Source organism: Oncorhynchus mykiss, chromosome 28 (assembly GCF_057628025.1).
Source record: "Oncorhynchus mykiss isolate SJ-2025 chromosome 28, ASM5762802v1, whole genome shotgun sequence".
NCBI lineage: Eukaryota > Metazoa > Chordata > Actinopteri > Salmoniformes > Salmonidae > Oncorhynchus > Oncorhynchus mykiss.
In genome coordinates this window covers 26,190,001-26,217,480 of record NC_143049.1, presented here as the reverse complement: position 1 = coordinate 26,217,480, position 27,480 = coordinate 26,190,001, and the positions used below count along the sequence as shown (strand labels likewise).

The 27,480-nt window shown below is 44.0% G+C and overlaps 1 protein-coding gene across 2 annotated transcripts in view; it reads right to left on the bottom strand.

Annotated features, from left to right (window-relative positions):
• Positions 1-653: 653 nt before the first annotated feature.
• Positions 654-27,480, bottom strand: part of LOC110508192 (paired box protein Pax-3) — a 44,663-nt gene continuing 17,836 nt past the window's right edge. For both annotated transcript variants that reach the window (XM_036966581.2, XM_036966582.2), the window contains exons 7-9: positions 27,118-27,338; positions 10,295-10,558; positions 654-3,457 (exon numbers count right to left, since the gene is read on the bottom strand). In XM_036966581.2, the coding sequence (XP_036822476.1) occupies positions 3,440-3,457; positions 10,295-10,558; positions 27,118-27,338 (503 nt within the window). In that variant the 3' untranslated portion in view covers positions 654-3,439. The remainder of the gene's footprint in view (positions 3,458-10,294; positions 10,559-27,117; positions 27,339-27,480) is intronic.

Below are 27,480 nucleotides of genomic sequence, written 5' to 3'. Positions count from 1 at the left end.
ATATGGTTTACTTCCTGAAATGACTGGAACTGAAATTGAATTGACCCCAACCCTGGTGAGTGCATGAGTGTGTGCTTACAGTGATGGGGTTGGTGGATGGCAGATTCTTTCAGTTATTCTCTTGGAAAACAAACATATCCTATTGCAGGGAAAACATTTAACCTTAAACATGGATCTTTGATTGGAAATTTGAAAAGAAAGAAATATTATCTTTGTTCTGAATTTGGGTAAAGATGTGTCATTTTCCAGTAAGTCATCCAGTGGATGGTCACTTGGGACATTGCCATCTTGTCTTGTCTGTGTCATTGCTCTTTTGGCTGCCTTTCCCTTTCCCTTTGTTTAATGCAATTACGGTATCTAAATTAGATGTAACTAATGTCCATGTCCTGAATGAGCTAGTAATCTGCTCTCATCAAGTATATTTCCCCAAGTTCCGAACTGGTTCATAACTTATCCTAACTCAAAGTTAACTCATAGCTAACATTTTCCATTTACATTTTTCCATTTCAGTAATTTAGCAGACACTCTTATCTAGAGCGACTTACATTACTCTTAAGATTAAAAAAAAAAAGTACGTGTCAGTACATAATCAAGATTTTACAGACAGACACACATTGGTTTTAAATCAATTAAAACACTTCAGCCTGTACACATTTTTTTATATATTTTATTATAAATAGTAAATAGTGCTGCATTTGACACAAGACATATTCCAACAAAAATAATTTTATGCAGTCATAAATGAAAATGATATATGTTTACAAAAGAAACAAGGCAGAAAAATATAGGTGTACAGATGTAGGATCTTAATTTGAGCCAGTTTGATACAGTTGGAAAATACTGCTGCAGCAACTGCAAATGTGAATTATTATGTGGATTATAATGAATAGACATTTATGTAGGGGTTGATTCATTTTTCGTAATGAAAAACAAGTCTGAAGTTTCAAAGTGGAAATTATAAACTTCAGAAGCTTTTTAAAAAACAAAAATACCCTACAATTTCCTGTGTTTAAGATCCTATATCTGTCATCTCCATCGCTGTTTAAGGTTTACGGGTCAGCACCACTGAGTATTAAGACCAGGGATGCTAACATTGGTGGACTGAATAAATACTAAATGAACAGGAGTGGTATGTTTCATCAGGTCCAATTAACACTTGACTGGACTATGTGACTGGTAGCCTGGTCCCAGATATGTATGGGCAGAATCTTAACTTGAGTGTATATAACTCAGATTTATACTCAAATCTCCCATCTGCAAAAATCGAAGTTACCTGTACATGCATGGATCTTGTGTTAGGATTCTTATTGCTTTAAAAGTGATCCGAGCCTTCCAGTCTCCAAAGTGCCCTTTTCAGTGGTGGTATATATTATTATTTTTGTATACATTTTTTGTCGTTGTTGTTCTGAGTGCGCTCAAATCGGTGGTAAATTCTCATATATGCTTCAGAACCAAAAAGTTGTGCTTCTTGATTTTTGACCAATGACCAGTCATCAATCAGCAGTGGCGCGCAAAGGCAGGCGCGCATATCCAGATTAATGACCAGAACACTTGTTTCATTTCCTCCAATTCTACGTGCCAAATACAGAGTAGGCCTACGTTTATCATCTATATAAAATACAGTTTAGCAATCTACTACTGACTCACATTTGCCCGAACAATAGGCTAGGTGGCGATTTGATTGGTCATTTCCAAATTTCAGACAGGGCTAATTTGGGTGGCTACTGCTGGCTATATGTCTAAAGATAAGCAGCTGTAACGTCGCACTGCTTTCAATATTATGGAGTGAAGATGTAACATTTTCTGGTGAATTTGTTACAATAGTTGTAAGGAAGAACCGGGCTACAGGGCTGACAAAGAGCACTTTGCAGGCAGGTTGCCCTCCAAAGTGGCATAATTTTCCATACGATCCTGCAACCTCCTCTACAAGTAGGCCGTTTGACTTTGCTTGCTCTGGACTCCAGAGAAGTGACATGATATATCCCTAGTACATATTGGCTGCAAACATGAATGACTTTCAGACCCAAATTCAGCTGTAAAGTTTATTTCTGTAGACTTGCGTTTTGAAAATGCGTCACCATTTATGGCTGTAATGACATGCTACATTTGTGCACACGTGCATGTGCGTGCGCCGGGGTTTACATGTTTTGTAGGCTGACCACTCCTTTTTGGGGGTCGCGGGTCAACAAATATGAAAAACCCTGGGATACATGATCGTGGCAACAAATGGAGTTGTTTTGGATTTAGTAACGGTAGGCAACAGTATTTCTTACCATCTTCTATTTTGACTGGAATTGTGTGGGTCATTCATTTTAATAAGTGCAGCATTAATTCCAGTTCAAAATAGTTTAGGAAAATACTTTACTCATCAGATTGTGCTGCTTTCGCCTCTTGTAAAAATTGCAGCTGCTGCGGGAATTTCTTTGAGGGGGCACCCTACTTTTTGTTTGAGCACATGCCCCCCAAAAGGTCTGTGCACTGCCCTGCAAGCAACCCAGCTATCTTTGTTTTTCTCAATACAATATAGATTACAAAAATAATGTAGTAGGCTAGTTGAGGAAATGTGTCAGTTAATTTCATCTGAGGCACTTCTTTGGGTTGAAGCAGCTTCCATCTACGACTGTATGTCTCTATCTCTCTACTATCAACCGAGATGGGTGAAAGACTGAGTCCACTGTCCAGACCTTTACTTTACTTTAACCCTACAGTCATGTTACGAATCAAATTGATGGCGGTTTTTCTTCTCCTGATAGAACCAATTTCATTTCCCCAATTCATGTGAAATAATACATAGTATCAGTGTACAGTATAAGACATTTCCCTAAGACATTGTGAATGCCATAAATAAAGCATTGTGGCTGAGTGAGCGGTGTGCCTATTGCAGGTCCATAGATAGATCACCGTTAGCCTCAGGATCGTGCCTTAAAAACGTATTTTCCTCCCATCACATTGGCCTCGAAGGCGCATCCATGGAAGAAAAACAGCTTACAAGTCCTCTCCCACTCTCTCCCACTTATTACAAATCAAAGGCAGAATCTTGACTGAGTGAATTTTGTTTTATTCACCCTTTTTTCATTTATCCTCTGCCTCACCTCCTCTTCTTCTCCTTCTCTCCATTTATTTTTCTCTTCAAGCATGGAGAGCAAGGCGTGCTTGGTTTTCAGAGCATGACGTGAAGTGCGAGTGGGGCGAGAGCCAGGTAACTGGAGAGGGCACCCCCTTTGGTTCTGATTATCCCATTGAGACTCCCCCACATCCCCAACCAGGGTACCCCATCCCAAAACAACCCCCCTCCGTTCATTTCTCTGGGTTGTCCCTTCTCCTCAGGGGCTGGGTAGGGAATAGGCAGGGGGGGGGGGGGGGGGGGGAGGAGGGATTTCTCCGGAGTTGACTGTCAGGTTGGCCAGAGATCTCATCCACTCCTGGCCATGTTGGGGTTTCAGATAATGAAAGGCACCTGAGAGAGAGAGGGGGGGGGGGGGGGTTAGAACTGTTCTCCATTGGGTTTCATGTCAGTATCTCAAATCAAACTGTATTTGTCACACGCCGAATACAAGTGTAGACCTTACTGTGAAATGCTTACTTACAAGCCCTAAAGTAAGAAAATACCAAAGTAACACAATAACGAGGCTATATACAGTGGGTACCCGTACCGAGTCAGTGTGTGGAGTTACAGGTTAGAGGTCATTTGTATATGTAGGTAGGGGTGAAGTGACTGGATAGATAATAAACAGCAAGTAGCAGCAGTGTACAAAACAAATGGGGGGCAGGTAGCCTAGTGGATAGAGCGTTGGGCCAGTAACTAAATGGTTGCTAGATCAAATTTTTTTTTTTCCTTTATTTAACCAGGCAAGTCAGTTAAGAACAAATTCTTATTTTCAATGACAGCCTAGGAACAGTGGCAGAACGACAGATTTGTACCTTGTCAGCTCGGGGGTTTGAACTTGCAACCTTCCGGTTACTAGCCGAACACTCTAACCACTAGGCTACCTTTTCTCCCTGAGCTGACAAGGAAAAAAATCTGCTTTTCTGCCCCTCAACAAGGCAGTTAACTCACTGTTCCTAGGCCGTCATTGTAAATAAGAATTTGTTCTTAACGGACTTGCCTAGTTAAATAAAGGTTAAAAAGTAATAGTCCGGTGGCCATTAGATGAATTGTTCAGCAGTCTAATGGCTTGGGGGTAGAAGCTGTTAAGGAGCCTTTTGGTCCTCGAATTGGCACTCTGGTACCGCTTGCCATGTGGTAGCAGAGAAAACAGTCTATAACTTGGGTGACTGGAGTCTCTAACAATTTTATGGGCTTTCCTCTTACACCATCTATTCCTGGATGGCAGGAAGCTTGGCCCCAGTGATGTACTGGGCCGTATGTACTACCCTCTGTAGCGCCTTACAGTCAGATGTCAAGCAGTTGCCATACCAGGCGGTGATGCAACTGGTCAGAATGCTCTTAATGGTGCAGCTGTATAACTTTTTGAGGATCTGGGGACCCATGCCAAATCGTTTCAGTCTCCTGAGGGGGAAAAGGTTTTGTTGTGCCCTCTTCACGACTGTCTTGGTGTGTTTGGACCATGATAGATCGTTAGTGGTGTGGACACCAAGGAACTTGAAATTCTCGACCCACTCCACTACAGCCCCGTTGATGATTTCCTGTAGTCCATGATCAGCTCCTTTGTCTTGCTCACATTTAGGGAGAGGTTGTTGTCCTGGCACCACACTGCCAGGTCTCTGACCTCCTCCCTATAGGCTGTCTCATCATTGTCGGTGATCAGGCCTTCCACTGTTGTGACTTCAGCAAACTTAATGATGTTGGAGTCGTGTTTGGCCGTGTTTGGTCGTGGGTGAACAGGGAGTACAGGAGAGGACTAAGTACACACTCCTGAGGGGCCCCAGTGTTGAGGATCCTACCCTTACCACCTGGGGGCGGCCCGTCAGGAAGTCCAGGATCCAGTTGCAGAGTGAGGTGTTTAGTCCCAGGGTCCTTAGCTTAGTGATGAGCTTCGTTTGCACTATGGTGTTGAACGCTGAGCTGTAGTCAATGAACAGCATTCTCACATAGGTGTTCCTTTTGTCCAGGTGGGAAAGGGCAGTGTGGAGTGCAATTGAGATAGCGTCATCTGTGGATCTGTTGGGGCGGTATGCGAATTGGAGTGGGTCTAGGGTATCTGGGAGGATGCTGTTGATGTGAGCCATGACCAGCCTTTCAAAGCACTTCATGGCTACCGACATGAGTGCTACCAGACAGTAATCATTTAGGCAGGTTACCTTCGCTTCCTTGGGCACAGGAACTATGGTGGTCTGCTTGAAACATGTAGGTATTACAGACTCAGTCAGGGAGAGGTTGAAAATGTCAGTGAAGACACTTGTTCCGCGCATGCCAGTTGGTCCTCGCATGCTTTGAGTACACATCCAACTGGCCCTGCGGCTTTTTGAATGTTGACCTGTTTAAAAAGGTCTTGCTCACATCGGCTACCGAGACCATTATTACACAGTCATCCAGAACAGCTGTTGCTCTCGTGCATGCTTCAGTGTTGCTTGCCTCGAAGCTAGCATAAAAGTAATTTAGCTCGTCTGGTAGGCTCACGTCACTAGGCAGCTTGCGTCTGGGTTTCTCTTTGTAGTCCGTAATAGTTTTCAAGCCCTGAGAAATCCGACAAGCGTCAGAGCCGGTGTAATAGGATTCAATCTTAATCCTGTATTGACGCTTTGCTTGTTTGATGGTTCATCGGAGGGCATAGCGGGATTTCTTATAGGCGTGTGGATTCGTTTTTGCTTGTAAGCAGGAATCCGGAGTATAATATTATGATCAGATTTGCCAAATGGAAGGCGGGGGAGAGCTTTGTATGCATCTCTGTTTGTGGAGCAAAGGTGGTCTAGTTTTTTTTCCTCTGGCTGCACATGTGACATGCTGGTAAAAAAATTGGTAAAACTGATTTAAGTTTCCCTGCATTAAAGTCCCCGGCCACTAGGAGCGCCTCTTCTGTGTGAACATTTATTTGTTTGCTTTTGGCCTCATAGAGTTGGTTGAGTGCAGTCTTAGTGCCAGCATCGGTCTGTGGTGGTAAATAGACAGCTATGAATAATGCAGATGAGATCTCTCTTGGTAGATAGTGTGGTCTACAGCTTATCATAAGGTACTCTACCTCAGGCGAGCAATACCTCGAGACTTCTTTAATATTAGACATCGCGCACCAGCTGTTATTGACAAGAAGCTTACCAGACGTAGCTTCTCCGTTCTGTCGGTGCATTGAAAATCCCTCCAGCTCTATTTTATCAGTGTCGTCATTCAGCCACGACTCGGTGAAACATAAGATATTACAGTTCTTAATGTCCCGTTGGTAAAATAATTGTAATCGTAGGTCATCAATTGTATTTTCCAATGATTGCATGTTAGCAAGTAGAATTGATGGCAGTGGGAGTTTACTCGCTCGCCTACGGATTCTCAAAAGGCAGCCCGATCTGCGTCCTCTTTTCCTCCATCTTTTCTTCACGCAAATAACGGGAATCTGGGCCTGTTCCCGGGAGAGCAGTATATCTTTCTCGTTGGACTCATTAAAGGAAGAAGCTTCTTCCAGTTTGTGGTGATTAAACCCAGTTCTGATGTCCAGAAGTTATTTTCGGTCACAAGAAACAGTTGAAGCAACATTATATTAAAAAAAAAAAATTTTAAGATACAAACAACGCAAAAAAATAAAATATAGCACAATTGGTTACAGCATGTAAAACGTCAGACATCATCTTCGGCGCCACCTCCCGTGTCAGGGTAACATAATGTCAGTGTCTACCTCCTGTGTCAGGGTAACATCATGTCAGTGTCTACCTCATGTGTCAGGGTAACATAATGTCAGTGTCTACCTCCTGTGTCAGGATAACATCATGTCAGTGTCTACCTCCTGTGTCATGATAACATCATGTCAGTATCTACCTCCTGTGTCAGGGTAACATAATGTCAGTGTCTACCTCCTGTGTCAGGGTAACATCATGTCAGTGTCTACCTCCTGTGTCAGGATAACGTCATGTCAGTGTCTACCTCCTGTGTCATGATAACATCATGTCAGTATCTACCTCCTGTGTCAGGGTAACATAATGTCAGTGTCTACCTCCTGTGTCAGGGTAACATCATGTCAGTGTCTACCTCCTGTGTCAGGATAACGTCATGTCAGTGTCTACCTCCTGTGTCAGGATAACGTCATGTCAGTGTCTACCTCCTGTCATGATAACATCATGTCAGTGTCTACCTCCTGTGTCATGATTACATCATGTCAGTCTCTACCTCCTGTGTCATGATTACATCATGTCAGTGTCTACCTCCTGTGTCATGATTACATCATGTCAGTCTCTACCTCCTGTGTCATGATTACATCATGTCAGTGTCTACCTCCTGTGTCATGATTACATCATGTCAGTGTCTACCTCCTGTGTCAGGGTAACATCATGTCAGTGTCTACCTCCTGTGTCATGATAACATCATGTCAGTATCTACCTCCTGTGTCATGATAACATCATGTCAGTATCTACCTCCTGTGTCAGGGTAACATCATGTCAGTGTCTACCTCCTGTGTCAGGGTAACATCATGTCAGTGTCTACCTCCTGTGTCAGGATAACGTCATGTCAGTGTCTACCTCCTGTGTCAGGATAACGTCATGTCAGTGTCTACCTCCTGTGTCAGGGTAACATCATGTCAGTGTCTACCTCCTGTGTCATGATAACATCATGTCAGTGTCTACCTCCTGTGTCAGGATAACGTCATGTCAGTGTCTACCTCCTGTGTCAGGATAACGTCATGTCAGTGTCTACCTCCTGTGTCAGGGTAACATCATGTCAGTGTCTACCTCCTGTGTCATGATAACATCATGTCAGTGTCTACCTCCTGTGTCATGATAACATAATGTCAGTGTCTACCTCCTGTGTCAGGATAACGTCATGTCAGTGTCTACCTCCTGTCATGATAACATCATGTCAGTGTCTACCTCCTGTGTCATGATTACATCATGTCAGTCTCTACCTCCTGTGTCATGATTACATCATGTCAGTGTCTACCTCCTGTGTCATGATTACATCATGTCAGTCTCTACCTCCTGTGTCATGATTACATCATGTCAGTGTCTACCTCCTGTGTCATGATTACATCATGTCAGTGTCTACCTCCTGTGTCAGGGTAACATCATGTCAGTGTCTACCTCCTGTGTCATGATAACATCATGTCAGTATCTACCTCCTGTGTCATGATAACATCATGTCAGTATCTACCTCCTGTGTCAGGGTAACATCATGTCAGTGTCTACCTCCTGTGTCAGGGTAACATCATGTCAGTGTCTACCTCCTGTGTCAGGATAACGTCATGTCAGTGTCTACCTCCTGTGTCAGGATAACGTCATGTCAGTGTCTACCTCCTGTGTCAGGGTAACATCATGTCAGTGTCTACCTCCTGTGTCATGATAACATCATGTCAGTGTCTACCTCCTGTGTCAGGATAACGTCATGTCAGTGTCTACCTCCTGTGTCAGGATAACGTCATGTCAGTGTCTACCTCCTGTGTCAGGGTAACATCATGTCAGTGTCTACCTCCTGTGTCATGATAACATCATGTCAGTGTCTACCTCCTGTGTCATGATAACATAATGTCAGTGTCTACCTCCTGTGTCATGATAACATCATGTCAGTGTCTACCTCCTGTGTCAGGGTAACATCATGTCAGTGTCTACCTCCTGTGTCATGATTACATCATGTCAGTGTCTACCTCCTGTCATGATAACATCATGTCAGTGTCTACCTCCTGTGTCATGATAACATCATGTCAGTGTCTACCTCCTGTGTCAGGATTACATTATGTCAGTATCTACCTCCTGTGTCATGATAACATCATGTCAGTGTCTACCTCCTGTGTCAGGATTACATTATGTCAGTATCTACCTCCTGTGTCATGATAACATCATGCCTGATGGGTGAGAGGGGTAAATAGTGGGTGAATGTGTTGAAGAGAGCAGTGAGAGGTGGAGAGAATGGAGGATGTAAGAAAGAGGGCGAGAGGGGGTGAGGGAGTTAAAGAGAGGCAGATCTGGCGCTTTCCCCTTTGGCTGGGCTGTACTGTACTGGGGAGAGTTAGAGTTGGCCTGCCTGCCCTGGCCACGTTGGTCCTGGCTGTGGCTCTGCTCCAGTGATCAATAACAACTCAGACTGCATCTGACCTCCACAGGGACACATGTTTCCAATCCCTGCCTGCCAAAGGCCATTTCGCTCCCCGTTAAAAAGACCCCCTCTCAACCCTACCTTCCACCCAACTCTCTCTTACCAACAACCCCCTACCCCTGCCCTCACGAGTTGCTTGCACATGGGTCCCCAGCTTGGACCTCCCCAAATTAATGACATCAAGATGCCGCTACTGACGGGCCAGTCAACATGTGGTAGTGTGCCTCCCCCACCCCTCACCCCACCCCACTAACTCTCCCTCCTCCTCCCCCGCCTGTCAAACATGCTTTGGGGAAGCCGCTCCTTTGATTTGGGGAGGTATCTTCGTTACCTAGGGGTCATTACATGGCTAGGTGAACGAGCGGAGGGTTTGATGGTCCAGCTCATCACACAGGTTCGTGAAAGGTCACAGGCTGATGGTTATGGGGGAGAGAAGCCAACCGACATACTTCTGTATCTGGCCATGTAGATATGGTGTGGGTAAATTCTCACAGGTAATAGTAATGGAAACTGAAGTGCCCCCTCGACTACTAGCCGTGTCTCTGACATATGTGTAATGTCACCGCCTGATTTGTTGGCCTTTGCAATTAACATGGGTTATTATTCTGAAAATCTAAACCTTGAGTATGGTCTCTAATCATGGGAGATTGTAGGGTATGTAGAAATGAATGGAGTTAGTATACCTTTAATGATAATCTAATGCGTCTTTCATAAAGATATTTTAGCAGACATTCTTTTCAGAATGAATTACAATCAATGCATTCAAACAACAAATGTGTCTAAAATAACCACATACAAATACACACATATATATATATATATATATATATATATATATATATATATATATATATATATATATATGTGTGTGTATGTATATATTCCTAACAGTCCCAGTGCTACAATAAAACATGTTCCTAACAGTCCCAGTGCTACAATAAAACATGTTCCTAACAGTCCCAGTGCTACAATAAAACATGTTCCTAACAGTCCCAGTGCTACAATAAAAACATGTTCCTAACAGTCCCAGTGCTACAATAAAACATGTTACTAACAGTCCCAGTGCTACAATAAACTGTACATAATATTCCTAGTTCAAAAACCCACCTTGCTTTGTCCATACTGTCCGTACTGGTAGGAGGGGTGGTGTTCCATGGCGTAGGCTGGCGAGCTGTAGTTGGGTGGGCAGTAGGACTGGGAGCTGGGCATGCTGGTCAGGCCTGGCAGACCCTCCAAGCCCCGTTGGGAGCCGTGGCAGCTGGCCGCCATGCCAACCCCGGGCTCAAGCCCTCCGGTCAGGGGAGAGAGGGCAAAGTCACTCTGGTGGCTGGGCTGGTGGGGTACTCCTCCTGGGTTTAACAGCCCCATTACCTGGTGAGAGAGAGGAGAGAATGGAATGGAGTGAGGTGTGATAGAGTAGTGTAAATTAGGGTAGAGTAGGGTAGAGTACAGTACAGTACAGTAGGGTAGTGTAGGGTAGAGTAGGGTAGGGTGAGTAGGGCAGAGTAAAGGTAGGGTAGAGTAGTGTAGAGTAGTGTATGGTAGGGTAGAGTAGGGTGAGTGGCGTAGAGTAGGGTAGGGTAGAGTAGTGTCGAGTAGAGTAGGGTAGGGTGAGTAGAGTAGAGTAGGGTAAGTAGGGTGAGTAGAGTAGAGTAGAGTAGAGTAGAGTAGAGTAGAGTAGAGTAGAGTAGAGTAGGGTGAGTAGAGTAGAATAGAGTAGGGTAAAGTAGGGTGAGTAGGGTAGGGTAGAGTAGAGAAGGGTAGAGTAGTGTAGTGTAGCGTAGGATAGGGTATAGTATGGTAGTGTAGAGTAGAGTAGGGTAGGGTAGGGTAGGGTGAGTAGAGTAGAGTGAGTAGAGTAGGGTGAGTAGAGTAGGGTGAGTAGAGTAGGGTAGGGTAGAGTAGTGTAGTGTAGCGTAGGGTATGGTAGTGTAGAGTAGAGTAGGGTAGGGTGAGTAGAGTGGAGTTGAGTAGAGTAGAGTAGGGTAGAGTAGAGTAGAGTAGAGTAGAGTGAGTAGAGTAGAGTAGGGTGAGTAGAGTAGAGTAGAGTAGGGTGAGTAGAGTAGAGTAGAGTAGAGTGAGTAGAGTAGAGTGAGTAGAGTAGAGTAGGGTAGAGGAGTGTAGTGTAGAGTAGGGTATAGTAGGGTAGTGTAGAGTAGGGTAGAGTAGAGTAGAGTAGGGTGAGTAGAGTAGTGTGAGTAGAGTAGGGTAGGGTAGAGTAGAGTCGTGTATAGTAGGGTGAGTAGAGTAGGGTGAGTAGAGTAGGGCAAGTGGAGTAGGGTAAAGTAGGGTGAGTAGAGTAGAGTAGAATACGGTGAGTAGAGTAGAGTAGGGTGAGGAGAGTAGGGTGAGTAGAGTCGGGTAGAGTAGAGTAGGATAAAGTAGGGTGAGTAGAGTAGGGTGGAGTAGTGTAGTGTAGCGTAGGGTATAGTAGGGTAGTGTAGAGTAGAGTAGAGTAGGGTAGGGTAAAGTAGGGTGAGTAGAGTAGAGTAGGGTAGGGTAAAGTAGGGTGAGTAGAGTAGAGTAGAGTAGGGTGAGCAGAGTAGAGTAGGGTGAGTTGAGTAGAGTAGGGTAGTGTAGAGTAGGGTATGGTAGTGTAGAGTAGGGTAGGGTGAGTAGAGTGGAGTAGAGTAGAGTAGAGTTGGGTAGAGTAGAGTAGGGTATGGTGAGTAGAGTAGAGTAGAGTAGAGTAGAGTAGGGTGAGTAGAGTAGAGAAGGGTGAGTAGAGTAGAGTAGAGTAGGGTGAGTAGAGTAGAGCAGGGTAGAGTAGAGTATAGTATGGTGGGTAGAGTAGAGTAGGGTAGAGTAGTGTAGTGTAGAGTAGAGTAGGGTGAGTAGAGTAGGGTGAGTAGAGTAGGGTGAGTAGAGTAGGGTAGAGTAGAGTAGAGTATAGTATGGTGGGTAGAGTAGGGTAGAGTAGTGTAGAGTAGGGTGAGTAGAGTAGGGTAGTGTAGAGTAGTGTAGAGTTTGGTGGGTAGAGTATAGTAGGGTAGAGTAGTGTAGCGTAGGGTAGAGTAGGGTAGTGTAGAGTAGAGTAGGGTAGGGTGAGTAGAGTAGAGTTGGGTAAAGTAGGGTGAGTAGAGTAGAGTAGGGTGAGTAGAGTGAGTAGAGTAGAGTCGTGTAGAGTAGAGTAGAGTAGGGTGGGTAGAGTAGAGTAGAGTAGTGTAGCGTAGCGTAGGGTAGTGTAGTGTAGAGTAGGGTAGGGTGAGTAAAGTAGAGTAGAGTAGAGTAGGGTAAAGTAGGGTGAGTAGAGTAGAGTCGAGTACAGTAGAGTAGGGTGAGTAGAGAAGAGTAGAGTAGGGTGAGTAGAGTAGGGTAGAGTAGAGGTGAGTAGGTTGAGTAGAGTAGAGTAGAGTGAGTAAAGTAGGGTGAGTAGAGTAGGGTGAGTAGAGTAGAGTATAGTAGAGTAGAGTCATGTAGAGTATGGTGAGTAGAGTGGAGTAGAGTAGAGTGAGTAGAGTAGGGTGAGAGGAGTAGGGTAGAGTAGAGAAGAGTAAAGAAAGGTGAGTAGAGTAGAGTATAGTAGAGTAGAGTAGAGTAGAGTAGAGTAGGGTAGGGTAGGGTAGCATAGGGTAGGATAGGGTAGGGTAGGGTAGGGTAGGGTTGTGTAGAGTAGGGTAGGGTGAGTAGAGTAGAGTAGAGTATAGTAGGGTAGGGTAGGGTAGGGTGAGTAGAGTTGAGTAGAGTATAGTATAGTAGAGTAGGGTAGGGTGAGTAGGGTAGAGTATAGTAGAGTAGGGTAGAGTGAGTAGAGTGGAGTATAGTAGAGTAGGGTAGGGTAGGGTAGGGTGAGTAGAGTATAGTAGAGTAGGGTAGGGTAGGGTAGGGTGAGTAGGGTATAGTAGAGTAGGGTAGGGTAGGGTAGGGTGAGTAGAGTATAGTATAGTATAGTAGAGTAGGGTAGGGTAGGGTAGGGTAGGGTAGAGTGAGTAGAGTAGAGTATAGTAGAGTAGGGTAGGGTAGGGTGGGTAGAGTATAGTAGAGTAGGGTAGGGTGAGTAGAGTAGAGTAGGGTAGGGTGAGTAGAGTAGAGTAGAGTAGGGTAGGGTAGGGTAGGGTAGGATAGGGTAGGGTAGCATAGGGTAGGATAGGGTAGGGTAGGGTAGGGTAGAGTAGGATAGGGTATGGTAGGGTAGGGTAGAGTAGGGTTTTGTAGAGTAGGGTAGGGTGAGTAGAGTAGAGTAGAGTATAGTAAGGTAGGGTAGGGTAGGGTGAGTAGAGTATAGTAGAGTAGGGTAGGGTAGGGTAGGGTGAGTAGAGTATAGTAGAGTAGAGTAGGGTAGGGTAGGGTAGGGTGAGTAGAGTATAGTAGAGTAGGGTAGGGTAGGGTAGGGTGAGTAGAGTATAGTAGAGTAGGGTAGGGTAGGGTAGGGTGAGTAGAGTATAGTAGAGTAGGGTAGGGTAGGGTAGGGTGAGTAGAGTATAGTAGAGTAGGGTAGGGTAGGGTAGGGTGAGTAGAGTATAGTAGAGTAGGGTAGGGTAGGGTAGGGTGAGTAGAGTATAGTAGAGTAGGGTAGGGTAGGGTAGGGTGAGTAGAGTATAGTAGAGTAGGGTAGGGTAGGGTAGGGTGAGTAGAGTATAGTAGAGTAGGGTAGGGTAGGGTAGGGTGAGTAGAGTATAGTAGAGTAGGGTAGGGTAGGGTGAGTAGAGTATAGTAGAGTAGGGTAGGGTAGGGTAGGGTGAGTAGAGTATAGTAGAGTAGGGTAGGGTAGGGTAGGGTGAGTAGAGTATAGTAGAGTAGGGTAGGGTAGGGTAGGGTGAGTAGAGTATAGTAGAGTAGGGTAGGGTAGGGTAGGGTGAGTAGAGTATAGTAGAGTAGGGTAGGGTAGGGTAGGGTGAGTAGAGTATAGTAGAGTAGGGTAGGGTAGGGTGAGTAGAGTATAGTAGAGTAGGGTAGGGTAGGGTAGGGTGAGTAGAGTATAGTAGAGTAGGGTAGGGTAGGGTAGGGTGAGTAGAGTATAGTAGAGTAGGGTAGGGTAGGGTAGGGTAAGTAGAGTATAGTAGAGTAGGGTAGGGTAGGGTAGGGTGAGTAGAGTATAGTAGAGTAGGGTAGGGTAGGGTAGAATGTGGTAGAATATAATTTTAAATAGAATAGAATAAAAGTAAAAGTAAATCAAATAATACTTTGTCTCATACAGATTATGCATAAATACAGCCCTTTCATGGCTCAATCCAGTTACAAACGCACACGTAACAAGTCACTTCTTTATACACATACTTTTGCATAGATCATGCAAAGATGTAACTAGGACATACAATATGCGTGAAAGTTCAACTTGAGCACTCATATCACGAGTTAGGGTATATACAGAGTCACACTGTGCAGATTGGAGTTGCTGTGTCAGTGAAGACAAGAGGAGAGTTCCAGATGGAGGAAGAACAACAGGAATTTACTACAGCAGGAAAGTTGTGTTATTAAACCCCACTGGGCCTAAAATAAATTCTGTCAGTTCACATCAGAGAAATGTCAGTCTCTTGAAGCGTTAGATACATTTTCCAGGAATATATATTTTAAGACATGTTACTGACATTCTTTGAAAGCAGTCCTGTATGTAACACAAGGAAAATGTATAAAACATACACATACATCCGACTTCCCATAAACAAAGCCATAAATTATATAAAAATCATGCTCTGCTTTTATGAGACTTTATGAGGCAACTCTGCCACTTTTCAACCTCATATTATTTATTCTGTAACTTTTAATCCTACCCTATCATGTCACAGAGAAGCATTTCTTATCTTTTAACCACAGATCATAGAAACAACCCATTTTCACATATGTAGACACTGGTTTGGTACTTGAGATAATGAATGGAGGTTGAAAATTGGTTAACATTTATACCTACTCTTCATTTACTAACCAAACCATACCTATTGATTCTTATTTCCTACTGATCATGACTATGTAACTTGGTGTAATGTAAATCAAGTAGTTAGCAGGCATTATAACCTCTCCCCTCTCCCTCTCCTATCTTCTCCTCACTATTCCTCCCTCTCTTCTCCCATCATCCTCTCTCCTCTATCATCATCCTCTCTCCTCTCCCATCATCCTCTCTCCTCTCCTATCATCCTCTCTCCTCTTCTATCATCCTCTCTCCTCTCCTATCATCATCTCTCCTCTCATATCATCATCTCTCCTCTCCCATTATCCTCTCTCCTCTCCATCATCCTCTCTCCTCTCCCATTATCCTCTCTCCTCTCCCATCATCCTCTCTCCTCTCCCATCATCCTCTCTCCTCTCCCATAATCCTCTCTCCTCTCCCATTATCCTCTCTCCTCTCCCATTATCCTCTCTCCTCTCCCATCATCCTCTCTCCTCTCCCATCATCCTCTCTCCTCTCCCATCATCCCCTCTCCTCTCCCATCATCCTCTCTCCTCTCACATCATACTCTCTCCTCTCACATCATACTCTCTCCACTCCCATCATTCTCTCCTTCCTCTCCCATCATCCTCTCTCCTCTCCAATCATCCTCTCTCCTCTCCTATCATCCTCTCTCCTCTCCTATCATCCTCTCTCCTCTCCTATCATCCTCTCTCCTCTCCTATCATCCTATCTCCTCTCCCATCATCCTTCTTCTCTCCTCTCCTATCATCCTCTCTCCTCTCCTATCATCCTCTCTCCTCTTCTATCATCCCCTCTCCTCTTCTATCATCCCCTCTCCTCTCCTATCATCCTCTCTCTCCTCTCCTATCATCCTCTCTCCTCTCCTATCATCCTCTCATCCACTCCTCCTCTCCTCTCCTATCATCCAGAAACCCCCTCTCATCTCCTATCATCCTCTCTCCTTTCCTCTCATCCTCTCTCCTCTCATCCTCTCCTCCTCTCTCTTCTCTCTCTTATCATCCTCTCTCCACTCACCCTCTCTCCTCTCCTATCGTCCTCTATCCTCTCCTCTCATATCATCCTCTCTCTCTCATATCATCATCCTCTCCTCTCATATCATCATCCTCTCCTGTCATATCATCATCCTCTCCTCTCCTATCATCCTCTCCTCTCCTATCATATCATCCTCTCCTCTCCTCTCCTCTCCTATCATCCTCTCCTCTCCTCCTCTCCTCTCCTCTCCTCTCATCCTCTCCTCCCCTCTCATCCCCTCGCATCCTCTCCTCCCCTCGCATCCTCTCCTCCCCTCTCATCCTCTCTCCTCCCCTCGCATCCTCTCCTCCCCTCGCATCCTCTCCTCCCCTCGCATCCTCTCCTTCCCTCTCATCCTCTCTCCTCTCCTATCACCCTCTTCTCTTATCCTCTCTCCTCTCATCCTCTCTCCTCTCATATCATCCTTTCTCCTCTCCTCTCATCCTCTCTCCTCTCCTATCATCCTCTCCCCGCTCCTATCATCCTCTCTCCTCTCATTCTCTCTCCTCTCCTATCATCCTCTCTCCTCTCCTATCATCCTCTCTCCTCCTCTCTCCTATCATCCTCTCTCCTCTCCTGGTTGTGACCATGAGAGACACATTATACTGTGTTCACCCAGACACATGGTTCTTGTTACATCGTTTCCTAACTGACGGACGGACAGGGGAGACTGCGTCGTTTAGGGACCGCACAGTTCCGTTCCTATTCCGTGCTAGCTAGCCTTTTCCCCCACGAATGACTGATTTTTACTGTATCCTATAGAATTGAACATTTTGTTTATGGAGCCTAATTACTATGTTCAATTTCCAGTAGACCTACCATGAAACGTAAAAATGACAAACATATTAAAAGACATTCACAATACAAAACCTATGGTAAATAACTTTTTGTCTTCAGTGTGTACTAGATAAAACAGGTGGTGTGTTCAACAGTGTGGTATACTTTTATGAATGACCTTTTGTGTGTTTGGACAGTATAGTAAAGGAGAAAAACAGACGTGAATAACCCATTCCTCTTTCTCTCCCTTTCACCTCTCTCTCTCCCTTTCACCTCTCTCTCTCTCTCTCTCTCTCTCTCTCTCTCTCTCTCTCTCTCTCTCTCTCTCTCTCTCTCTCTCTCTCTCTCTCTCTCTCTCTCTCTCTCTCTCTCTCTCTCTCTCTCTCTCTCTCTCTCTCTCTCTCTCTCTCTCTCTCTCTCTCTCTCTCTCTCTCTCTCTCTCTCTCTCTCTCTCTCTCTCTCTCTCTCTCTCTCTCTCTCTCTCTCTCTCTCTCTCTCTCTCTCTCTCTCTCTCTCTCTCTCTCTCTCTCTCTTCTCCCTTCCTCCCTCTCCAGCTTTCTCATTTGATGCCCAAATTCACCGTGTCCTTGTGGGGCCAACAAGGAGAGGCCACGGGGTACGTGGGAAAAAGGAGTATGATTCTTTAACACATTTCCAATAAGCGTGTATGTGGTGTGTGTGTGGAACTTTTTGTTTCTGATGTCAAGGGTTAAGAGGTTTCCTTGGTGATACATCGTGAACAGCTGCATGAGAGTTTGCGTGAGAAGAGGTGTCGTCAAAACGAGGGGGGAAATAGGTGGAGTGAAAGGGACCTTTAGAGAGATATGAGAGAGAGAAGAGATAGGGGGAGAGAGAAGAGATAGGAGGGAGAGAGAAGAGATAGGAGGGAGAGAGAAGAGATAGGGGAGAGAGAAGAGAGAGATAGGAGAGAGAGAAGAGAGAGATAGGAGAGAGAGAAGAGATAGGAGGGAGAGAGAAGAGATAGGAGGGAGAGAGAAGAGATAGGGGAGAGAGAAGAGAGAGATAGGAGAGAGAGAAGAGAGAGATAGGAGAGAGAGAAGAGAGATACCTAACACTAGCTCCTAACCCTAATTCTAACCTTAAACCTATACCCCTAGAAATAGCATTTGACCTTGTAGGGACCAACAAAGTGTCCTCAGTTGGTCCCCCAATTCTTTTTTACTATTCTTGTGGTCTCCACAAGTATAGTTAAAAACGTCCACACACAAAAGGCCAGACAGCCACACACACACTATCTGTCTAAGGGTATGTAATTTACAGGAGCGCTGTCAGAGGAATCTAACCTAATGCGTCTGAGGAACATGCTCATGTGTGACTGACTACAAATGGGAAACATATGGAGGTCAACACACCCCATTCATCTCACAGCGTGTGTGTGTGTGTGTGCGCGCGCGTGTGCGTGCGTGTGTGTGTTGAAGGTGAGAAAGTATACAGGAAGGTTTTTTTCTGGAAAGCCAAAATGTGGACATGTTCACACAGCTTTTGGGCTCCTGAGTGGCGCAGAGGTCTAAGGCACTGCATCTCAGTGCAAGAGGTGTCACTACAGTCCCTGATTCAAATCCAGGCTGTATCACATCTGGCTGTGATTGGGAGTCCCATAGGGCGGCACACAATTTGTATGATTTTTAAGTAATTAATTTGCATTTTATTGCAAGTATTTGATACATCAGAAAAGCAGAACTTAATATTTGGTACAGAAACCTTTGTTTGCAATTACAGAGATCATACGTTTCCTGTAGTTCTTGACCAGGTTTGCACACACTGCAGCAGGGATTTTGGCCCACTCCTCCATACAGACCTTCTCCAGATCCTTCAGGTTTCGGGGCTGTCGCTGGGCAATACGGACTTTCAGCACCCTCCAAAGATTTTCTATTGGGTTCAGGTCTGGAGACTGGCTAGGCCACTCCAGGACCTTGAGATGCTTCTTACGGAGCCACTCCTTAGTTGCCCTGGCTGTGTGTTTCGGGTTGTTGTCATGCTGGAAGACCCAGCCACGACCCATCTTCAATGCTCTTACTGAGGGAAGGAGGTTGTTGGCCAAGATCTCGCGATACATGGCCCCATCCATCCTCCCCTCAATACGGTGCAGTCGTCCTGTCCCCTTTGCAGAAAAGCATCCCCAAAGAAGGATGTTTCCACCTCCATGCTTCACGGTTGGGATGGTGTTCTTGGGGTTGTACTCATCCTTCTTCTTCCTCCAAACACGGCGAGTGGAGTTTAGACCAAAAAGCTATATGTTTGTCTCATCAGACCACATGACCTTCTCCCATTCTTCCTCTGGATCATCCAGATGGTCATTGGCAAACTTCAGACGGGCCTGGACATGCGCTGGCTTGAGCAGGGTGACCTTGCGTACGCTGCAGGATTTTAAACCATGACGGCGTAGTGTGTTACTAATGGTTCTCTTTGAGACTGTGGTCCCAGCTCTCTTCTGGTCATTGACCAGGTCCTGCTGTGTAGTTCTGGGCTGATCCCTCACCTTCCTCATGATCATTGATGCCCCACGAGGTGGTATCTTGCATGGAGCCCCAGACCGAGGGTGATCTTGAACTTCTTCCATTTTCTAATAATTGCGCCAACGGTTGTTGCCTTCTCACCAAGCTGCTTGCCTATTGTCCTGTAGCCCATCCCAGCCTTGTGCAGGTCTACAATTTTATCCCTGATGTCCTTACACAGCTCTCTGGTCTTGGCCATTGTGGAGAGGTTGGAGTCTGTTTGATTGAGTGTGTGGACAGGTGTCTTTTATACAGGTAACGAGTTCAAACAGGTGCAGTTATTACAGGTAATGAGTTGAGAACAGGAGGGCTTCTTAATTAAAGAAAAACTAACAGGTCTGTGAGAGCTGGAATTCTTACTGGTTGGTAGGTGATCAAATACTTATGTCATGCAATAAAATGCAAATGAATTACTTAAAAATCATACAATGTGATTTTCTGGATTTTTGTTTTAGATTCCATCTCACAGTTGAAGTGTACCTATGATAAAAAAAAATGACAGACCTCTACATGCTTTGTAAGTAGGAAAACCTGCTAAATTGGCAGTGTATCAAATACTTGTTCTCCCCACTGTATGTCCTCAGAGATGAGATTAGATAAAGCATTAGAGGGAAGATGACTGTGTACAATCCCTTCGATAAGGCAACCTGATCAAAAAAGCCTGTTTGTATGTGTGTCTGAGACTGTATGAACGCATGTATGTGTCTCAGCCAGTCTATGTATTTCTCCAGCTCCTCTGCTCTGTGATTGAAGCCCCGGCACTGTCTCTGTTTTTCGGTGGTTCCGGGGATTACGCCTCAACGCTGTGCAAAGCCAGACCGCTAGCTGCGCTGGTGAGAAAGGATTCCACTGGTATGCAACGGATCAGCTAGCCAGACGCCTGAGACCCCATGCGACAGGGATCTAGCCCACATTACACTGGGCTAGGCTAGTATGGTCATATAGTTCCCTAAGCCTTTATGTTTTACTACCAACCGAAGCACCACCACTCAGGGCATAGGCCGAACTAGTCATAGCATAGGACTAACTCACTGGCGACATATTCATACACTACTGTTAAAACACCATATAAACCAAGTGTAACATTCACAGAGCTACACCACAGGAACTGATTTTTCACTAACTAAAGCCCCAAATAACTCCCAATACCACCAAGAAATACCATTCAGCACAGATAAACGATCAGATAACTCAAAAGAACAATAAACTGTAAAAATCCACAGTATCGAGGCTTTGCTGTGTAAGGACTGCAGAGTTTACATAGCTTTGTTGGTATGTCTAATTGTAAAGTTTTAGAGGTTTTCATCCACTCATTGTTAATGTAAAATAAATGTATTCATTTACATTCCCTCTCTTGTATTCATTTACATTCCCTCTCTTGTATTCATTTACATTCCCTCTCTTGTATTCATTTACATTCCCTCTCTTGTATTAATTTACATTCCCTCTCTTGTATTCATTTACATTCCCTCTCTTGTATTCATTTACATTCCCTCTCTTGTATTCATTTACATTCCCTCTCTTGTATTCATTTACAAACCTCACATAAATGCCATCCAGTCTGAAATGCAAATGAGCATATTCCAGTGTACATCCAAATTTGCAGATGAATACATTAATTAAAACAAATTAGTCAACAAAGTGAGTAATTTGCATAAATTACACACCACATTACTAAGGGATAGATTCCTTCATTGCAATCAATTAGCACACTGGAACGTTCCATGATTGCAATTCCATATGCAAACAAACATTCCCGACGTGTGCGTTTGACTGTGTGTGTGTGCGTTTGACTGTGTGTGTGTGTGTGTGTGTGTGTGTGTGTGTGTGTGTGTGTGTGTGTGTGTGTGTGTGTGTGTGTGTGTGTGTGTGTGTGTGTGTGTGTGTGTGTGTGTGTGTGTGTGTGTGCGTGCCAGTGGCGTGTATTCATGGATGCCAACGGAAGCCAGGCTTCCCCAAAATAATTACCAAGAAAAAAATACAAAACATAGAAAATAATTTAGCTTTCGTCACTCTGTTTCATAATTTTCCTTCAATTCGGAAAAGGCTATATGTCTCTCACCAGAGAAAGCATCTGAGTGAGCAAAACAGCACCCCTCTCACCCTGTATATGTAGCCCATCTATCTGATTCTGTCTGGTCAAAAATAGTATGACATTGTTGCTGCCCGTAGCATTGAATGCAAGGGAAGCCAGCAAGCATTTGGCCTCCCTTGATAATAAAAAAATTATAATAATAGCCAATCAGCATGGAGCTAAACTGAGTGAGCTCAACTGTGAATGGTCCTGGCGCACCAAAAAAAAGTGTCAAGGGTATTTGGTATTTTATTAGGATCCCCATTTGCTGTTGCAAAAGTAGCAGCTACTCTTCCTGGAGTCCACACAAAACATGACATAATACAGAACATTAATAGACAAGAACAGCTCAAGGATAGAACTACATACATTTAAAAACGGCACATGTAGCGTACATATCAATACATACACAAAAACTGTCTAGGTCAAATAGGAGAGAGGCGTTGTGCTGTGAGGTGTTGCTTCATCTGTTTTTTAAACCAGGTTTGCTGTTCATTTGAGCAATATGAGATGGAAGGGAGTTTCATACAATAATGACTCTATATAATACTGTACTCTTTGTTCTCTATTTGGGGACTGTGAAAAGACCCCTGGTGGCATTTCAATACGTAGGTAGATGTAGTAGGCTAATGTTGACTAGCTGGCTCACTGTTGCCTAGGAAAGGAAGTTAGGCTAGCAGCAAGAATATTATCCAGGTAGCCTAGGACAACAAAAACCAAAAGCTTGTACTGTATGACTGTCATAGACCGTTTCGGCAACATGAAAGAGAGGAGGATGGCATTGGTGAGTCAACATGTTTGTTCTACTTGCAATCACACACACACATAAATCAGTGCTATGGACAGCCACATCATATTTAGTGTACGTTGACTGGACTAAATTGTTGTTGTTATGTTATAGTTGTCACTGTATTAGACTAAGCAGAGGTGATTTGATGATGTTGAAATGGTGCTGGAATAGTGGAGGCAGCTCCTGTTTTCTTTGCCACATGCGGTAACTCTCTGTGGCTCTAAATCAATAGTTGTTCAGTGGTCCGAAAATGTGAGAAACATGACCTTGTTCGACCCTGCTGTAGGTCATGTATCTGGTTGTTACATGCAATATGTTTTGTGGACTTCACCAGACAGATGTTGCTCTCCAGTTTTGTGATGAAACACAGGTGTGGTTGAATTTATTCTGCCACTGTGTCTTCTTATTGTCTCGCCCTTAGGCCTATATATCACAGTGTCAAGGCATATGAACTAACAGGTTACAGAGCAAACAACACAACACACCTCTACTGCTGTGTGCTTGCACATATGTGTGTCTCCCTATGCAAGCTAAGATAGCCACTCCCTCTAAGCTAAAGGAAAGCCCAGTTTGTCTCAGGGAGGCTGATGGTGAAAACACCTACGAGAGAGAAGCACCTTTGGCCTCCAAGCAGAGTAAAAGTAATCTAATGGATTTGGCCTCCTAGTAGAGATGAAGGCATCTCTGTGTGTGAAGTCTGCTCTACTCACAGCTAATCAGACATGGAATAGTGTTACCAAGGGGTGGCTTGTGGCTAGTTAGCACTAGCTTGTGAAGGAACCAATGTGGTTGGGTTAATGCTGTTCAAGTAGTTAAGGTAGTCAATTATTTCCCAAATGGTTTTACAGATCACCATGTTGTCATTGCTGATGAAAATGACAAGCAAACACACAGACACACACCCTCGGGGTTCCCCTTGTCATAGAAAGAGAGGAAGATGTGCCTGAAGCGATCGTTTTTATCACCACTAAGCAGGACACTGATGGAGGCCTGAGAACCTCTCTTTCTCATGGGGTGAGGACCCAGCATGCATTGCGTGGGGCCTGGCCACCCTTTGTGGCATTTAAAAGCTTGTTTTCCGCCTGTTAGGACGGCCCCGTCGCCGCGTACCGAACCCCCCATGGACGCTGATGACTGTGTAATCGGCCATAATTGTCTTTTCAGATTTCATTTGTGTCATCTTCCTCTCTCACACACCCTCCATCTTTTATTGTCTCATGTCTATTCATATGCTAGCGGTCCATATTCAGATGAGAAGAGACTTTTTGCTAAACTGAAATGATTTAGTATCGTGTATTGTTGACAAACATCCGGTTTTGAGTTTGTCACCTGTTTGACTACCTTGTTGAACATGAGGAGATGTACTGTTGAGATGCTACTGAAAGGCTTAAGACATGCCGTTGAAATGTTGCGGATAGTTTGATAAACATCTGTAGAACCTCTGAGAAAATATACCTTCTGAATGTTATCTAGAACCAACCGCTAAACAGGATTTTTACATTCCAATGGTATAAAACCTATACTAAATGTCTTATTGAAACTATGGAATCCACATGTTGCAGAGCGGAACATAGGCAAGCTCTTCTATGTGCGCTGCTAGCAAAATGTCAGTCTCTTTGGATAATATAGTCTGCTGCTCAATGTCAGTCTCTTTGGATAATATAGTCTGCTGCTCAATGTCAGTCTCTTTGGATAATATAGTCTGCTGCTCAATGTCAGTCTCTTTGGATAATATAGTCTGCTGCTCAATGTCAGTCTCTTTGGATAATATAGTCTGCTGCTCAATGTCAGTCTCTTTGGATAATATAGTCTGCTGCTCAATGTTAGTCTCTGGATAATATAGTCTGCTGCTCAATGTCAGTCTCTGGATAATATAGTCTGCTGCTCAATGTCAGTCTCTTTGGATAATATAGTCTGCTGCTCAATGTCAGTCTCTTTGGATAATATAGTCTGCTGCTCAATGTCAGTCTCTTTGGATAATATAGTCTGCTGCTCAATGTTAGTCTCTGGATAATATAGTCTGCTGCTCAATGTCAGTCTCTTTGGATAATATAGTCTGCTGCTCAATGTCAGTCTCTTTGGATAATATAGTCTGCTGCTCAATGTCAGTCTCTCTGGATAATATAGTCTGCTGCTCAATGTCAGTCTCTCTGGATAATATAGTCTGCTGCTCAATGTTAGTCTCTGGATAATATAGTCTGCTGCTCAATGTCAGTCTCTCTGGATAATATAGTCTGCTGCTCAATGTCAGTCTCTTTGGATAATATAGTCTGCTGCTCAATGTCAGTCTCTCTGGATAATATAGTCTGCTGCTCAATGTCAGTCTCTTTGGATAATATAGTCTGCTGCTCAATGTCAGTCTCTTTGGATAATATAGTCTGCTGCTCAATGTCAGTCTCTTTGGATAATATAGTCTGCTGCTCAATGTTAGTCTCTGGATAATATAGTCTGCTGCTCAATGTCAGTCTCTTTGGATAATATAGTCTGCTGCTCAATGTTAGTCTCTGGATAATATAGTCTGCTGCTCAATGTTAGTCTCTGGATAATAAAGTCTGCTGCTCAATGTTAGTCTCTGGATAATATAGTCTGCTGCTCAATGTCAGTCTCTTTGGATAATATAGTCTGCTGCTCAATGTTAGTCTCTGGATAATATAGTCTGCTGCTCAATGTCAGTCTCTTTGGATAATATAGTCTGCTGCTCAATGTCAGTCTCTTTGGATAATATAGTCTGCTGCTCAATGTCAGTCTCTTTGGATAATATAGTCTGCTGCTCAATGTTAGTCTCTGGATAATATAGTCTGCTGCTCAATGTCAGTCTCTTTGGATAATATAGTCTGCTGCTCAATGTTAGTCTCTGGATAATATAGTCTGCTGCTCAATGTCAGTCTCTTTGGATAATATAGTCTGCTGCTCAATGTCAGTCTCTTTGGATAATATAGTCTGCTGCTCAATGTCAGTCTCTTTGGATAATATAGTCTGCTGCTCAATGTCAGTCTCTTTGGATAATATAGTCTGCTGCTCAATGTCAGTCTCTTTGGATAATATAGTCTGCTGCTCAATGTCAGTCTCTTTGGATAATATAGTCTGCTGCTCAATGTCAGTCTCTTTGGATAATATAGTCTGCTGCTCAATGTCAGTCTCTTTGGATAATATAGTCTGCTGCTCAATGTTAGTCTCTTTGGATAATATAGTCTGCTGCTCAATGTCAGTCTCTCTGGATAATATAGTCTGCTGCTCAATGTTAGTCTCTGGATAATATAGTCTGCTGCTCAATGTCAGTCTCTTTGGATAATATAGTCTGCTGCTCAATGTCAGTCTCTTTGGATAATATAGTCTGCTGCTCAATGTCAGTCTCTTTGGATAATATAGTCTGCTGCTCAATGTCAGTCTCTCTGGATAATATAGTCTGCTGCTCAATGTTAGTCTCTGGATAATATAGTCTGCTGCTCAATGTCAGTCTCTTTAGATAATATAGTCTGCTGCTCAATGTCAGTCTCTCTGGATAATATAGTCTGCTGCTCAATGTTAGTCTCTGGATAATATAGTCTGCTGCTCAATGTCAGTCTCTTTAGATAATATAGTCTGCTGCTCAATGTCAGTCTCTTTGGATAATATAGTCTGCTGCTCAATGTCAGTCTCTGGATAATATAGTCTGCTGCTCAATGTCAGTCTCTTTGGATAATATAGTCTGCTGCTCAATGTCAGTCTCTTTGGATAATATAGTCTGCTGCTCAATGTTAGTCTCTGGATAATATAGTCTGCTGCTCAATGTCAGTCTCTGGATAATATAGTCTGCTGCTCAATGTCAGTCTCTTTGGATAATATAGTCTGCTGCTCAATGTCAGTCTCTGGATAATATAGTCTGCTGCTCAATGTTAGTCTCTGGATAATATAGTCTGCTGCTCAATGTCAGTCTCTTTGGATAATATAGTCTGCTGCTCAATGTCAGTCTCTTTGGATAATATAGTCTGCTGCTCAATGTCAGTCTCTCTGGATAATATAGTCTGCTGCTCAATGTCAGTCTCTTTGGATAATATAGTCTGCTGCTCAATGTCAGTCTCTTTGGATAATATAGTCTGCTGCTCAATGTCAGTCTCTTTGGATAATATAGTCTGCTGCTCAATGTCAGTCTCTTTGGATAATATAGTCTGCTGCTCAATGTCAGTCTCTGGATAATATAGTCTGCTGCTCAATGTTAGTCTCTGGATAATATAGTCTGCTGCTCAATGTCAGTCTCTTTGGATAATATAGTCTGCTGCTCAATGTCAGTCTCTGGATAATATAGTCTGCTGCTCAATGTCAGTCTCTTTGGATAATATAGTCTGCTGCTCAATGTCAGTCTCTTTGGATAATATAGTCTGCTGCTCAATGTTAGTCTCTGGATAATATAGTCTGCTGCTCAATGTCAGTCTCTCTGGATAATATAGTCTCCTGCTCAATGTCAGTCTCTTTGGATAATATAGTCTGCTGCTCAATGTCAGTCTCTTTGGATAATATAGTCTGCTGCTCAATGTCAGTCTCTGGATAATATAGTCTGCTGCTCAATGTCAGTCTCTTTGGATAATATAGTCTGCTGCTCAATGTCAGTCTCTGGATAATATAGTCTGCTGCTCAATGCCAGTCTCTTTGGATAATATAGTCTGCTGCTCAATGTCAGTCTCTGGATAATATAGTCTGCTGCTCAATGTCAGTCTCTTTGGATAATATAGTCTGCTGCTCAATGTCAGTCTCTCTGGATAATATAGTCTGCTGCTCAATGTCAGTCTCTGGATAATATAGTCTGCTGCTCAATGTTAGTCTCTGGATAATATAGTCTGCTGCTCAATGTCAGTCTCTTTGGATAATATAGTCTGCTGCTCAATGTCATAAATGATTATTCTATTAGCTACAGTCGGGACTGAACAGTGAACTGACCTGTGGTGAAAGACCATTGCTGATGCTGGGGTTGACTGAGTTGGAGTGGCCAGACGGGGGCACGAAGCTTTCCGAGTAGCCGGAGAAGCCATGGCGTCCAGAAGACAGGCAGTAGGCCGAACTACCGTCCTGGGCCCCCGCTGAGGAGCTGAGCCCACCCTGGTGCACCGAGGTGGGGGGGAGGGGCTGAGGCCTGAGGACCGTACTGGGCTGCTCTGACACTGCAAGGAGAGAACGATGGAGAGAGAGAAAGAGATCGAGTGTGTGTGTGAGAGAGAGAGAGAGAGAGAGAGAGAGAGAGAAAGGAGGAATGGATTAATGCTAGGCTATTGATTTTGAGTCAAATACATCAAGTCATGGACT